Source organism: Pelodiscus sinensis, chromosome 4, assembly GCF_049634645.1.
Source record: "Pelodiscus sinensis isolate JC-2024 chromosome 4, ASM4963464v1, whole genome shotgun sequence".
NCBI lineage: Eukaryota > Metazoa > Chordata > Testudines > Trionychidae > Pelodiscus > Pelodiscus sinensis.
In genome coordinates, this window is record NC_134714.1 from 133,556,702 (window position 1) to 133,572,843 (window position 16,142).

At 53.6% G+C, this 16,142-nt stretch overlaps 1 protein-coding gene across 1 annotated transcript; it reads left to right on the forward strand.

Annotated features, from left to right (window-relative positions):
* Positions 1–7,019: 7,019 nt before the first annotated feature.
* LOC102459189 (perforin-1-like) lies at positions 7,020–14,083 on the forward strand. Its single transcript, XM_006134358.2, has 3 exons — positions 7,020–7,121; positions 11,224–11,809; positions 12,200–14,083. Exons 2-3 carry the CDS (start codon positions 11,268–11,270, stop codon positions 13,332–13,334), a joined length of 1,677 nt encoding a protein of 558 aa, XP_006134420.2. The 5' UTR covers positions 7,020–7,121; positions 11,224–11,267; the 3' UTR covers positions 13,335–14,083.
* The last annotated feature ends 2,059 nt before the right edge of the window (positions 14,084–16,142 follow it).

The window sequence follows — 16,142 nt, forward strand, 5'->3', positions numbered from 1 at the left end:
GTGGCTCTGCATGGATGGGCATCCCTCGTTGCGGAGGGGCGATAGATGACATGCATGTTCTACTCCTGGCCCCTGTGGAGCCCAAATGCTACATCTCAGAGGGACCATTGGTACCACCAGACAGAGCCCTGGCATGGCCCAGTTTAAACACAGGCACGGTTCACGTACCTAGCCCTGGCTGGCTGTCCCAGGGCACGTGCACATAAGGCACAAGACCCTCAAAACGGGGAGTTAGTCACTGGAGCAGGGGATTTGCTTGGGGCAGGGCCCAACTGCAGTCTGGGCAGGTGCATCTTGGGGAGAGCCAACGTGCAGGGGGCCTAACATCGGTAACATTCACACCTTTTCCACAGGCTGCGGTAGCTCTGCAAGAGATTTCACGGCTGCGAGTGAGAAGAGAAGGGAGGGTTTTCCAGCAAGGCTGTGGCTTCCATCCTGGCCCTTACACCGCCTGCCTGTGTGCAGCGATGCCCCCGCCCCGCCCTCTGATGGCCCAGTGGTGTGGGAATGTTGCCCTGAACTGGAGAGTGAACACAGCAGCTCTACCAAGGAACCTGCAGCAGCAAATAGCCCGGCGGCTGCGTGACACCTTCAGCGAGATCTGCGAGGCTGATTACTGCGAAGCGAGAGATGCCTTCAACATCCTGCCCCCCGTCTGAGTAGCCCTGGGTCAGCGCTAGCAGCACACAAACCCATGCCTGCTCTTGGCAGCCCGGCCGCCCTCCACAATGCGCTTCAGCCCTTCCAGAAACCAGAGCCATTGACGTGGCGCGTCCTTTGCTGCTTGTGCTTCCCCAGGCTCCAACGGCTCCTCTGGGGTAGGAAATAGCTCCAGGTACATGCATCTGAGGATGCGGAGCCATCCTCTGGTTATAGGTCTCCCTTCCTCTTGGTATCCTCCTGGCTCGGTTCACTCTGGCATGGCCCCTGAGGCCCCAACATACCCACGCGGTCTTTGATGCGGGGGTGAGGTTGATGACATCCAACTCTCTGTAGAACTGGCAGGTCATCGGCGCAGCACTGGAGCGGCAGTTTTGCTTCCTGAGCCATTTTGAAGCTCCTTCACTTTGACCCTACACCACAGTGTCCCCCAGTCATGTCCCCTTTCAGTCATGCATCTTGAGATCTGCCCATCGGTATCACCATCCCTATGGCTGGAGCATAGCTGGGACTGGACTGACGACTGATGAGGTCCGGCACCTTGGTGTGGATCCAAATCGGGCGGGTCTCCTGGTGCATGGAGCAGGCGTCATCGGCTGGAGAGACATGCTGAGAATACAACATGCCTCACTGAGCAAGTAGGGATAGAAATGTAGCCGTGTTAGTCTGGTGTAGCTGAAACAAAAAACAGGACTATGGAGCACTTTAAAGACTAACAAGATGGTTTATTAGGGGATGAGCTTTCGTGGGCCAGACCCACTTCCTCAGATCAAATAGTGGAAGAAAATTGGCACAACCATATATACCAAAGGATACAATTAAAAAAATGAATGCATGTGAAATTGACAAATCAAATTTCAGAACAGAAAGGGGTGGGGAGGGAGGTAAATGTCTGTGAGCTAATGAAATTAGAGGTGATAATTGGGGAAGCTATCTTTGTAATGGGTAAGATAATTAGAGTCTTTATTCAAACTTAAGTGTAAAGTGTCGAATTTTAGCATGAATGACAGTTCAGAGCAAATAGGGACTTTCAAAATCCCAGCACTGGAGGGGTAAAAATCAGTAGGTTTGGAATGGCCTTTTTGCATTAGTGGTTAAGGAGTCAACCACAGCAGACTTCATCCTTTTTCCGTTTGTTTTGTAGTTTGGGATGATAGGGTCCAGTTGAGACCAGTATTATGTTTTGATAACTATAACCTTACGCTCTCTCTGTTTTGTAACCTAGGAAACCAGGTAAGTATGGAACTGTTCTACCTTGGTGTGTCTCTTGCTTATCCTCGTTGGCTCTACATAACATCTTCAGGGTCAACCTCCTTGTAATCTCTGTAACCTGCTAGTTTGTAGGATAGGAATGCGTTGATTTAATTAGAAATTATATAAATAGTCATTAAGGGTGGGTGTAATTGTATTCATTATTTGCGTATTCATATTCATTTTATGGGAGTTAACATTACTAAATAAGGTTTTAGGAAAAGTAGCGGTAGACGTGAATTAACGTACTAAAATAGATAAAAGATTCGGACTACTGCCAGGTTGTGGCCACTCGGACAGTGTGCTGAATGTCCGAGGTAAACGTGCGTAGGCAATAAAGCCATTCCTTTTACCCCATCCGATCCTGGGGCACCTGTTTCTTCTCTAACACAAAGGAATGCCAATGGGGAACCTGAGGTTTGGTCAACAGGGGCAGGACCTGTCCAAGCCAGTATGGCGCCCCGGGTCCCAGGCGCGCACGGCGCCTGCACGGGCCCACCCCCAGGATGCGTGGCCCCACCTCTGGGCACACGACGCATGCATGGGCCCGCCCCCAGGACATGCGGCTCCACCTCTGGGTGCACGACGCATGTACGGACCTGCCCCCAGGACGCGTGGGTGGATGCATGGTGCATGTGCTCCCCAGTCGGCCTGGTCACTGCTGATGGTGTGCAGCCCGGGGACACCTGGGACGGGCTGCGCCTGGCCATGCAGGGCCCTGTGGCAGTGGGGGGAAGGTCTCTGCTGGCCGGTGCCGTGGGAGTTAACACAGCTGCTGCCTGGGCGGCCGCTGTAGCCCGCCGGGAGCCAGGTGCCCCCTGTAGGTTGGCGCCATGTGCAGCTGCCTAGCTAGCCCACCCCTTAGTCCGGCCCTGACCGGGGGGAGGAGGAGCAAGACAGTGGAGTTCAAACCAATGACCAGAGAGACAAGAACAGGCCTTGTGAGACGAATATTGGAGGGCTATCACAGAGCCACTGGCCATCCTCGCTATAAGTCCAAGATACGTTCCAAAAAACCTGGACTTGGAACGAAAAGCGGGGAATTGTTTTCCATGGCTGACTGCCAATTGCGCAAATTGGGGGGATTTTTATGCAGCTTAGGGGTGGGGAATGGGGGGACTTATAACACATCAGTTCCTACAAGTGTCAATGAAGTTAGCACAGAAAGGATGCGACTTATAGCAGGGATGCCCCGTGTAGCACCCCATAGCATCTGGCATCCGCACCTCAGGGCTGTATCCAGAGCCCAGCAAGCTCTGTAGTCCTTGTGGAGGTGGTTTACCTGGAGCCCAGCAATAGCAGAGCTAGCGTGCACTGAGCACCTTGCTAGTGTGGTGTTGTAGCCAGACATGAACCCCATCTTGGTTTCCGCCCCCCCCCCCCCCCCGAGAGCAAGAGAAAGGCAGTCAGCCTTTGATGCCCTGGGAACGCAGGTGTGGTGCCTGTCCCTGACTCTACCATAAACAGAAACCAGACAGTACATGGGCTAGCTGATGACTGGGAGGCCTCCCGCCACCCTGATGACTAATACCAGTAATTGACACACCTGCACTGTCCCAGGAGAGGGATCTTCACCCATCACATACCAGAGGTGCCCATTGTCTGCATTTTCCCAGCTGTGAATTATGCTTTGCACCCTTCATGGGAAACTTGGCGTTCGAAGCCATTTTTCCTAATTGGCCACTTGAGACCAGGAAGAAGCCAACGTGACCCAAGGGGTATAAAGAAGGGTTTAGTAGCCCACCCCATCTGAGCTCCAATCATCTACACCTGCTGGCAGGTATTGATTGTCTCCCGAGGTCTGTGGGACGCCCAACCTCACCCTACTTCTTCCCGAGGGATTGAGAGAAAGACGCTGGCCACGCCAAGTCTGGAACGCAGGGGTGAGAATATATACCTGCTAGGTGTCTATTTTGCATGCATTTAATAAGAGCTCAGAGAACCAAAAGCATTTCATGGTACCTGTAAGTGACTTATTAGTGTAATTTCTGTCCTGTCCTTTGTAGTGGCTGTGTTATCTGTAACACAGCAGTAGCATTTAACAGCTAAGTTTACCCTGTAACAATAAAATAGTAACTGTTTAAGCTTTAACCTGACTCCTTCAGTTGCTGTAACAGAACCAAGCACAATTTAAAAGAACTTCACCCAGTCATAAGGGACAGGTATAGGAAGAGCTTGGGCGTTTGGATCGTGTCACTCCCAGGTGACAGATCCGTTGGGGCATCTCTCAGTCTTCCCTAGACTGCCCGCTGCGAAGGGATCCTGTATCCTAGCAGCTGAAATCTGAGGTGTAATAAGCTCTCCCTGTAAACTTCTTGGGGCGCCCGTCAACCTTCTCCAGGTTGCCCGCTGCAAAGGGACCCTGGTCTCAGCAGTTGAAGTCTTGGGTGTATAACACACACACCACTCACTGCCCTGACCATCGGCTCACAGGTGTCCATTCTGGTCAGGCAGGAGTGACGGGGCCGAGGACTGATTTACCGCATGGTAGCTTGCTGGTGTGGAGACGGGGAGCAGGCAAGGGGGTGGTTATTGGGGTTCGTTTCCAAGCAGCCACATTGTGAAGCCCTTCCCACCTGTCTCTTATACGTCTCTATGTCTAGCATTTTCCCCTCCCCCAACTGCACACCTACAAAATCCCTTCTTGTCCTAACCCCTCGCTCCGCCCACCAACGTGGCTTCCTCCTCCTTGGGCTGGTTCCAGCACTGATGCTACAGAGCTTCCACTCCGTGGCTCCTTCCCTGCGCTCACGCCACATTCCCCTGTCCCTGTTCCTCATTCCCCTACTCCCAGCGCTCACTGTCCCATTCCTCCTTTCCCCTTCCTGTTCCCACTCCTCCTCTGCAGAAGGGCCAAATATACCTGCCTCAGAGCCCTTCCTTAGAACTTATGGCCACGTTCCGTTCTGGAGGGTGGCGAGTCGGGGCCTTCGTCCTACCCCTTTGTGCCCCAGAGGAGGGGTGAGGCTGCACTCCAGTGAGGAGCAGGCATCTCTCCGTTCTTTCCGGCTTTTCTCTTCCTCCTCCTCCACCCCACTGCCCCTCCCAGCGGCTTTCTTCACCTTCCTTTGAGATAAGGAGGTGAGGCAGTTGTCAGGTGTGAGATCACAGATCGCAATCCCACCATATCCTGTGACTCTATTAGCTCCATCCCTTATCTGTGTGCTACACTAAGTGCCCCAACAGCATGTGGGGCACCACACAGCACCCTGGGCCTTTGTTCCTCACACAGACCAGTGAGGGTGCAGGCCCACCGGCAGCCACTCCGGACCCGACGGCAGAAATCCCTCTACCCCCTTCCCTCACCCAGGCTACAGAGTTAAATGGCAGGTCCAGCGGTCCAGCTGTCCCAGCCTGTGCCCTGAGAATTTCATCCCAGCTGCCTTAACTAGCCAACATGGGCTGCCTCTTACAAAGCCTTGTCGTTCACAAAAGACAGAGCTATGCAGCACGTTAAAGACTAACAAGATGGTTTATTTGGTGATGAGCTTTCGTGGGCCAGACCCACTTCCTCCGATCAAATTGTGGAAGACAATTGGCAGGACCATATGTACCAAAGGGATACAATAAAAAAAAGTGAACACATATAAAATGGACAAATCAGATTTTAGAACAGAGATGACGTGAGGTTAGTGTCTATGAGATAATGATATTAGAGGTGATACAGCCGCTCTTCGAATTACGAACAAGTTACGAACCAACACTTGGTCCGTAACTCGAACTGTTCGTAACTCGGATCCCATAGAGTTACATGGCGACCGCGCTGTTCGTAAGCACCGATCACCGTTCGTAACTCGGATCCGCATTTACGACCTGTCAGAAGCTCCACGATCTATCAGCAGATCCCGATCTACTGGTTGGTGACCACGGCTGTAGGCAAACTCACTGGGACAGAGAAACCCTCCAAGGCAAGCTGCATTATAGGTGACTGTAAGTGTTAGATCCGGAGGGCAAAGTCGGCCACACAAAAAATACTGAGAGAATTGTAGTGTCAATGGCTCAGTCGGTTAGATTTGATTCCAGCGACTTTTCTCGCCCCACGGCCTGTTCCAAGCAGCCCACAGCTGTCAATAGACTGGCTGGGTTCCCTGCTCAGCCTTTGACCCATCTGCCCCTTTCTAAGTCTTTGTCTTCCCAATAGTGTTGAGTAGGGAGAGGAGACAGGCCTGGTGCTGATGCCACTAGGAGTCTGGATTGTTCTTGATGAGCCATTGACAAATCCAGCCCACCCAGATGCCAGTGTCTCTTCCCCTCTAGCCACCCAAAGGCTGGCTGGGGGTGTTGCCCTCTTACGACATATTTCAGAAGCAGACATGTTGCAACACTTGCTAACTTCACCCCCCATCAGCATTCAACAGGATATTAACGTGCAACACATTAGGTCTTCTTCAGTGGTATCTCACAAAGCATCTGTTGTGTCAGATCTATAATTGGCACGTGGCAGCGGTGAACGATAGGGGTGCAGAGCACAGTCATGGGGTGCAGGAGTGAGCAGAGTCCCTTGCGGGGGGGCCCGTGGGATCCTGGTGCTGGAGTCCCAGGACATTAAAGGGTGGACAGGACTAAACACCAGGGAACCAAGAGAGAAAAGTCAACTTCAAACCTGCTGAACAGCAGTCCACCGTCGTGGTTTCCCCACTACCACCAAGTGCCCATTTCTCCACCCCTGGCCTGGCCTCCCCCATGGAGTCAGTGTGGGGGGTGATTCTGGATGCACCAGGGATCCCAAGCCAGGCTTGATTCTGCTGGGCCTGGTGGGGTGGCTCTGGATTGACAGCGGGATCCATGAGGTGCTGCTGTACAAGCTGTGGCTGCTCTTCCTGGGCGGACAGGGTTGGCCAGAATCCCCACAGTGGCACTAGGGGCACTGTCCCCAACTCGGCAGTAGGGGCCCCAAAGTCTCCCTGCAGCGTGTCTCTCCCTGAGGGACCCCTGCAGCTCCTCCGGCTTCTCACACCTGGGTGAGACCCACAGGGCAGTGTTCGAGCTGCCCCGGGTGCAGCAATGGCCGGCGACAGCTTCCTGTGGCAGAGGTGTGAATGGAGGCGGGAGCGAGATGCTGGGCACAGCATAAAGAGACAGTGAGAACACCGCAGACAGTCTGTGACGCCTGGATCCACTGGCAGAGACATCTCCTCCTGCAGCGACACAGCCCAGCCCCGGCTGCAGACAGCCCCCAAGGCTGAAACAGAGCTCGGCTCCTGACACAGGTGAGTGATGGGTGGGGCTGCTCAGACCAGCCAAGATCAGGGCCCATCGCTCCGGGCACTGCTCAGTCCAGCCGAGTTCAGGGCCCATCATGCCGGGCACTGCTCAGACCAGCCGAGTTCAGGGCCCATCGCGCCGGGCACTGCTCAGACCAGCCGAGATCAGGGCCCATCATGCCAGGCACTGCTCAGACCAGCCGAGTTCAGGGCCCATCATGCCGGGCACTGCTCAGACCCTGGGCGAGATCAGGGCCCATCGCGCCGGGCACTGCTCAGACCCTGGCCGAGATCAGGGCCCATCATGCCAGGCACTGCTCAGACCAGCCGAGATCAGGGCCCATCATGCCAGGCACTGCTCAGACCAGCCGAGTTCAGGGCCCATCATGCCGGGCACTGCTCAGACCCTGGCCGAGATCAGGGCCCATCGTGCCGGGCACTGCTCAGACCAGCCGAGTTCAGGGCCCATCGCGCCAGGTGCTGCTCAGACCCTGGCAGAAATCAAGGACCCCTTTGCTCTGGGTGCTGCCCAGACCAGCCGAGATGGGGGACTCCTTCATGCCACATGGTCAGGAACGTGTGGCTGGAGTATGTTCCATCTCTGGCATGGCTCAAACATACCTTTGTGTCTTGCCCGAGTCTGGGAGGAGCTAGACCAGGGCTACTCAACTTTGGAAGCCCTGGGGGCCACAGGGATACTCACAGCACATGCTCAGCGCCGCAACTTAAGTAGGGTTGCATATACATACTAATATTTATGCAAATATATGCAAATAGCTTTTTCACACTGACGGGCATGAACGCAAAGATTGAGGCAAGATTGCACCACACACAGGCCCCGTTTAAGTCAGGTCTAGTGATTTTAATAAAATGCAACATTTACCCAATTTCCACCCATAGGGCAGCACTTTTAGTGAGCAACGACAGTCCAGGAATTTAACGGCTCAAACACATCTCAACAGAAGATTGTTCTAGTGACGACTTTTTTGTTTTGGCTCCCACCCGCGGGCCGCGTGTTGAGCCCTGCGTAAACCCAAACCGCACCGTGGGCCGCAAACAGGCTGCAGGCCACATGCAGTATGTTGAGTAGCCCTGAGCTAAACCCCGATGCCGCTCAGATGCCGGCAAAGCCGGGATAACATTGTGCCTGCTTCTGCACAGATAGTGGCTGAGATCAGGGACCTCTTCTCTCTTGGCACTGCACAGTCCCCTCCCCCCATTGAGACTGGGGTCTTCTCACACCTAATGCTTCACAGAGCTCAGCCAAATCATAGACCCGAGTGTCCCACATCCCTAACCCTCTGACCCCGCTCTCTTGCCGGAGCAATAGCAGACCCGTGTAGTGCTCTAGCTGTTAGGACACACTGCCACACCCCTGTTGATAATTCATTTCACAGCTGATATCTTTCCTACTAGGGGTAGCTCGCAACTTCAGGCTCTTTGATTTTGTATTGGCCACGAACAGCGGGGCAGCTGGCGGGATCCAAGAGCACCAGCAGAGTGTGAGGTGGGGAGAACCCCAGAGCTGGGATAGCAGAAGGCTGCGGGTTGGGATGGAAGGGCACCGGCAGAGCCAAACCGTCAATATTCAAATGTGTTTTTCCTGCCTGGTGCTGCTGCGGCAAGTCCACAAATTTACTATCCCTTCCAGTCCGAGCCGGCTGCCACCTCAGGATGCAAAGTTCCCCCCTTCCTGCCCCAGCATGCCCCATTGTGATACAGGCTCACACCTAAGCTGAACCCACGTCAGATCTCCATCATTTCCCACAGCAGCACAGGTGAAAAGATTAGGAAAACCAAGCCCATCAAATCCAAACGGGTTCTTCTGATACGAATAGACCAGACACATTTCCAGCTTCATTTGTACCTCATATCTTACCCCAAAGGGCACGCTGTGCCCATCCTTTAGAATCTACAATCGAAAGGTTTATTAAGAAAGAGACAGTGTGGCTACGTCTAGACTGGCATGATTTTCCGGAAATGCTTTTAACGGAAAAGTTTTCTATTAAAAGCATTTTCAGAAAAGAGCATCTAGATTGGCACGGACGCTTTGCCACAAAAGGGAATTTTGCCCAAACGGGAGCAGCATAGTATTTCCGCAAAAAGCACTGATCTCTTACAGTAGGAAGTCAGTGCTTTTGCCGAAATTCAAGCGGCCAGTGTAGACAGCTGGCAAGTTTTTCCGGAAAAGCAGCTGATTTTCTGGAAAAACTGGCCAGTCTAGACACAGCCTAATGGTTGAAAGTACAATTGCTAAATGAAAGCAATTACATACGCCCATTGCAAAATTCTTGGTGCAGGTTTGTAACAGAGATGGCATAATCTGTGGAGATATCCATCTCTGCGGTACATCCTTGGCTAGACAGGGTCATCAGTCCTTCTGGGCTCAGTCCATAGCACAGATGCTCCAGAAGTGATGAGTTGGAACGAAAAAGAAAATGGAGGAACCCCCAGGGCCCGCTTTATCCCCTTCCCAAGTGGAGGGAATCCCATTGTTCTCCTTGTGTGAAAGTGTCCCCCAAGCGGAGCACGTCCCCTGTCCATGCAGGACTCAGCCCTGCCGAGGCAGCAGCCATGGCTACGTACTGGTCAGCACCTTCACAACAAAACGCCTCAGATGTGGATTGGCACCACTTCAGGCTCACTGTCAGTCAGGTTGCTTTTCACTCGACTAGCCACCCTTTCGCAGTGGATAGGCCATGCCCCCTATCGATGTTTTCAGGACGCAAACGTTTGAAATACAAGTACAGAGCCAATATTCATCACTTCAATCACAAAAACGACACAGGCATGTGAGCAGTGAAAAGAGAATCAACAAATCACCAGCTTCCAGTCGACACCTCCCTGGGCCCACTTTACACACGATGCGGCGCAGACATGGACCCCGGCTTGCAAGAGTGGTTTGTTGGTTCATCTCCCGAGCCAATAATGCCACACAGGCTACTGGGCTACAAGAGCCCAAGCGTCTGCTGTGGGGTAGTAGAGAGGGGAGGATACTGGGCTAGACAGGCCCATGGAGAAACCCGGGGCAAAAAGGAGGGAGTAGGACACTGAGCAGCCCAGGATCTGTTCCGGGGTGGAAGGGCATCCTGACACCTTTCTCCAGTGTAAAAGGGGCAACTCCAGATGTTGGGCTGATGCTGAGCATGGGAAACCCCAGAAGAGAGACCCTCCAGGAGAGGTTAATCAGAATCAAACCCACCTCTCTGCCTGGCCCCTAGGGGACCCCAGCTGTAATTTGCATGGTGGAGGTCACCTCAAGAATCTGTGGTGTCGTCATGGGCCGCACTTTTCTGCTATATTCCTGGAGGGATTATGGTATTTGGGAGGGAGGCTGGGTACAGGAGGGAGCTCCACACTGGGGACTGGGGTGCAGGCAGGGGTGGGAGGGCATTTGGGTGCAGGAGAGAGTTGTCACCGGGGGCAGGAGGTTTGGGGGCAGACGCAAGTTCAGGGTCAGGGAAGGTGTTTGGGTCTCCTGACGTAGACCCACATACCCCCCTCACTCCAAGAGGACCCGCACAGAGACACATTGGCCCCCTGCAGCCAGGCCCTCTGAGCAGTGTGTGGGGCCACGGTAGGCAGGCCTGAGCATCCAACTGGGCCACAGGACATTAGTGGCTAGCGTGGCCCAGGCTCTGGCTGCTCTCGCCCGCTGTCCAACCTGCTATTCACAAGACAGGGGCCTAGGTTGCTTTCAACGGCCCTCATGGCCACACCCAGCCACTGCATCACCTCACTAATGGCCAGCTCTGGATTCTGGCCACATGACACGGCCTTCTAGTGGCCCCAGGAGGACCTGCACTGCTCCAGTCTTGCATTATACATGAAACTTTGACTCCTCCTCATGGCTAGTGCTGGTATTACAGTCTCAGGAAACGGGGGAGAGCTGGGCATTGATTCAGATTAGGTCATCAATAGTCAAACATGCAAATGAGGTAACACCTCCAGGAGTCCTACAGCCTAGAGTTTTCATAGCGGTGCTACCCAACATGGCTGATGTCATGGCTGGCAGGTGGATGTCTCTGTCTCTACTAAAGTTAATCTATGGAACTGCCTGCTAGTGGATTGTCACTAATTCTGCAATTCTCTGCATCTCTCTCTGCAGGGCTGTTCAGAGGCCGACAGCGCCTCCTGGGCAGGTGAACCAGCATGTCAGCCATGCCCAGATTCGGTGCCTTTGTTCCCCTCCTCCTCTTCATCTTCCCTGGGACATCCCCCCGGTGTCACACGGGCACCGCCAATGAATGCAAGCAGCACACGGCTGACGTGCCAGGGCACAGCCTGCTTGGCAAAGGTATCGATGTGACCACGATGGCCAGAAAGGAGATCAGCCTAGTGAACAGCAACCTCTGGCAGCGCTCGGACGGAACCTGCACCCTGTGCCAGAACCCGCTGCAGGGCAGGCAGTTGCAGAGGCTGCCGCTGGCTGTGATGGCCTGGCAATCCCATGACTTGTGCTGCAAGAAACTCAGCAGCTCGGTGCAGCCGTCGGCGATGGGCATGCTGCAGTCGGCGGCGTCCGTGGTGGAGAACGACTGGACAGCAGACCTGGACATGCCTGCAAAGCCCAACGGTAACGTCCAAATGGCGCTGGCCGGATCGCACTCCAAACTGGCGAAATTCCTGGAGGAACATGCGCGGATGGACAAATACAACTTCCTGAGCCACCAGGTCTCCTGCGGCTACTACCAGTGAGTGCTGGGCAGAGTCAGGAGGGCTCAGCTGAAACTGTGGTCACAGCAACAGCACAGTGCTTGGGACGTTCCCTTGTAGGCAGCGCTGGCTTCCATCCAGGGCCAGGACGGGGTGATGGGCTGGCTCAGTGGGAGGGGAATGGGAGATGAGGTCCTTCCTCTCTAAGCGGCACCTCCCCTCTGGGACTGGATAAATATGGGGGGTTACTTACAGATCAATATCCCCAGTAAAGTCGGGTGAGTCATCCGATGGAGGTGGCTGCTTTGAGCTGGAGCCAGCTGCTTGCAGTCTTTCTTGTGGGTTGGTTGGAGCCTTAGTTTGTCCAGAAAATGATCGCAGCTGACTAGCCTGACTGAGCTCACTCCGCACCTTGTGTCCCTGGGCAGGTTATGGGTAAATGGGACCCCTCACCTCACCTCTCATTTCGCTGAGGCGCTGAAGAACCTCCCGGAGCAGTACGACAGCAAATCCAAGGTGGAGTACCAGCAACTCATCAGCAACTACGGCACCCACTACGTGTCCCAGGTGCTGCTGGGGGGCCGGGTGCGGGACGTGACAGCCGTGCGGGTCTGCGAAGCGGCGCTGAGCGGCTTGACAGCCGACGAGATCAAGGACTGTTTGAGCGTGGAGGCGGCTGTGAGTGTCGTAAAGGGCTTGGAGAAGGGTGTGTACAGCAAGTGCGAGGAGGCGAAGAAGAAGGGGAAGGTTCAGGGGAGCTTCCACGAGACGTATCAGGAGCGCCACGTGGAGGTGGAGGGAGGACACAGCACAACCGACATCCTCTTCTCTGGGAAGGATGGCAAGGACTTCTCAGCTTGGATGGAGAGCCTCAAAGCCAGCCCCGGCCTGGTGTCCTATTCCCTGCAGCCCATCCACAGCCTGGTGGAGCAGAAGAACCCCAAGCGGGGGGCGCTGAAGCGGGCAGTGAGTGAGTATATCCAAGGGAGGGCTCTGTGGAGGTATTGCACCCAGAGCTGTCCCCCAGGGACCCAGCGCAGCGTCCACGACCCCTGCTCCTGCGTCTGCCCCGGGGACTCTGTGACCACCACCTCGTGCTGCTCACGGGAGCGTGGGCTGGGGAAGCTGACGGTGACCGTGAAGAGGGCCAGCGGCCTCTGGGGGGACCTCTTTGGTGAAACTGATTCCTTTGTCAAGGTCTTCTTTGAGAATAAGGAGATCCGGACCGGCACCATCTGGAACAACAACAATCCCACCTGGAACGTCCATTTTGGCTATGGCACCGTCCGCATCACCAGGACCAGCAAGTTTCGGGTCGAGGTCTGGGACGAAGACTTCAAGTGGAATGACAACCTTCTGGGAAGCTGTGATGTCCCGCTGGAGTCCGGTGGGCCCTATGAGAAGGAGTGCTACCTGAACCACGGCCGCATCTGGTTTGAGTACAGCCTGCGCTGTGGGCCCTACCTCACGGGCCGGAGCTGCTCTGACTATGTCTCCCAGCCACCTCCACAGAGCACAGCCCAGGGGAAGAGGCAAAGACCTTCTGGTGAGCCCTTTAGATAGGGGATCGGAGAGCAGCCTGGGTGTGCATTGGTCAATTGCGTTCCCTGAGCGACCATTTCCTGGCTTGCGCTTTGCTGACTCTACCACGCTTCATGCTGTTGCTCCTGTTCCCGTGAGCCTGTCATCCTCACAGCTCCCTCTGGGAAAATAGCGCATCGCATTCTGGATCTTTGTGAGCAGTGTGTCCTGTGTATTCATCCAAGAAACTAAGTAAGGTATGTTCCTTCTGCTTGCAACCTAGCTATCTGCCTTCTTCCCTGCTGGGGAATGGTAGTGTTTAGTTCATCCGACTTATTCAACCAGCAAATCACCAACTCAATTTTGTGTATCCATACAACCGACCAAAGAATGTGTCCTGTGTATGCACCACATCCTTCCATCCTACCAAACGACAATGTATCCACTGCTTCCAAACAGCCAATGAATTCATTAGCGTATACAATGTGAAAAAAAAACCAGTTCGCCAACCAACCAACAAATATATTTAGCGTATCTGGCCAACCAGCCAACCAATGCATCCAATGTATCTGTTCAGCCAACCTGTCAGTGTCTGTTTCACCTACATCTGATGTATTCAACCAATATCTTATGTACATCCAAGTAGCCGGTGTAGCTTGTGCAACCAATCAAGCAATGAGTGTATCTAGAGCATCCAAACAACCAAAGACTGTACATAAGAACATAAGAACGGCCGTACTGGGTCAGATCAAAGGTCCATCTAGCCCAGTATCCTGTCTACCGACAGTGGCCAGCACCAGGTGCCCCAGAGAGGGTGGACCGAAGACAATGATCAAGCGATTTGTCTCCTGCCATCCCTCTCCAGCCTCTGACAAACAGAGGCCAAGGACACCATTTTATCCCCTGGCTAATAGCCTTTTATGGACCTAACCTCCATGAAATTATCTAGTTTCTCTTTAAATTCTGTTATAGTCCTAGCCTTCACAGCCTCCTCTGGCAAGGAGTTCCACAGGTTGACTACACGCTGTGTGAAGAAGAACTTTCTTTTATTAGTTTTAAACCTGCTACCCATTAACTTCAGCTGGTGTCCTCTAGTTCTTCTATTATGGGAACTAATAAATAACTTTTCTTTATTCGCCCTCTAGACTGTATCTAGATCATCCAATGTAATAAGCCAGCCAGCCAAACAACCAATGAACGTATATAGTAAATTCAATACGATCGATTTAGTATTGACTAAGGATTGTAACTGATTAATGAACTGCAAAGGCAATTTTCCCTCTTTTGCTATTCACATGTCCTCTGTGAATGACACACACAGACGCATCCAGTCCACAAATCTGTGCAGGCAGTGCTATTAATCCATCTCTCCAAGGATCCATCCACGCACTGTAATGATCAACCTAGTACATCCAGTTGAAAACAGGACATACGTTCCAAAGATCAGCCCTTCCCAATTCTGGCATCAGTGATTAACCATCTTCAGAAACCACCAAGCATGGGCAGAGTTCTAGATATCCAATGGATGGGCTGGGCACCGAGAGGAAGGATTCATTAGGAAATTCATCCCTGATGGTTCTCTCATCCTGTACTTGCAGGGCCCATCTACCATCCAACTTCATGTTCCCTGCTCAGACGGGCAACACAGGGTATATTACTAGCCATTGGTAGGTTTCAGAGTTATCAGATATGAGGATATTCTACACGGCTATTGATTAGGCTGTAAGCAAGCTCAGGGAGGTGGTGCTGCATTGCTATCATTTTGGAAAGTGCAGTTAAAACACTTTCCTGGCTCACCCAGTTCTGCATCTGCTGAAAGTCTATATTAACAGCTCCATGGTTAACTGGTGAAAGAGGGTTGTTAACTCTGGACCCTACAGACTGCAAGTTAACTATATCCAGCCTGCAAAACTGCCATGCAGCTTTTCACCGTCACTGAAAAATGATTTGCTTTTGGGAGGAAACCAGGTCTCTAGATTTTGGGAATGTATCTCCCGGCCTCAATAAACATTTGCAGAAGCATATCTCTAAACTGGCAGCCTTTGTAATTCTTCTAATCTCACTGAGCTGCACCCCATTTTAGGGTAGAACTGAGCAGCTCTGATCTGGCCCCAAGGCAGAGGGACGGGCTGGGGAATGGAACATGGGGCCTTTCCCCACTAGGGGGCGCTGGTTCTGACCTGGCCCCATGACATGCCTGGCTCCAGAGGCTGGGGAATGAGTGATAGTTCGGCGCTAATGGGGAGCTCCGATTCCCTCCAGCAGGTGGCAGCCTGGATCCTGCAGCACCCAATGGTTGACAGCAAACTGCACTTGCGTGTCAGTCCTGGCCGTGCAGGGAAGGGGTTGGCAGAGGAGTTTGGGGGGGGGAGGGCTGAGCTCTAGATCTGCCCCCAGAGTGAAAGCTAGATCCTGTGTAGCAGCTGACAGGTACAGCAGCTCCAGAGAGCTGGAGGGGATGCCTTTGAGATGCATCTGGACCAGAGAGCATCAATCCTTAGCCCATTCCTCCCCCCTTCTCTCCCTGCCCCCCAACACACCAGTGACCTCAGAGCAAGCCCCAGCAGGGTCTATGGTCCTAGCTGGCACGGCCCACCTCCATCCCACTGCCGCCTGGGCCTGAGCCCTTCCCTGGGCTGGGAGTTGCTGCAGCGCCCTGGACAATACCCCAAGCTGCCGGGGGCAGCAGCATGGGCAGAGGTGGGACCTGGAGGGGGGTAGATGAAGGGTGGGTGGGGCCAATAAGGACACTGCAACATTGACAAGACCCAGGGGCCAACACAGACGTCTCCAAGTGTCGCTCTCCCAGGACCACGGGCCAGTCCTGATGCTGGAGGGAGAAGCAAAAAT

Excerpts from the sequence above, each read along its gene's own strand:
- LOC102459189 (XM_006134358.2), top strand. The coding sequence starts at position 11,268 with ATGTCAGCCATGCCCAGATTCGGTGCCTTTGTTCCCCTCCTCCTCTTC. Across the intron at positions 11,810-12,199 it reads GTCTCCTGCGGCTACTACCA|GTTATGGGTAAATGGGACCC; the intron begins GTGAGTGCTGGG and ends GTCCCTGGGCAG.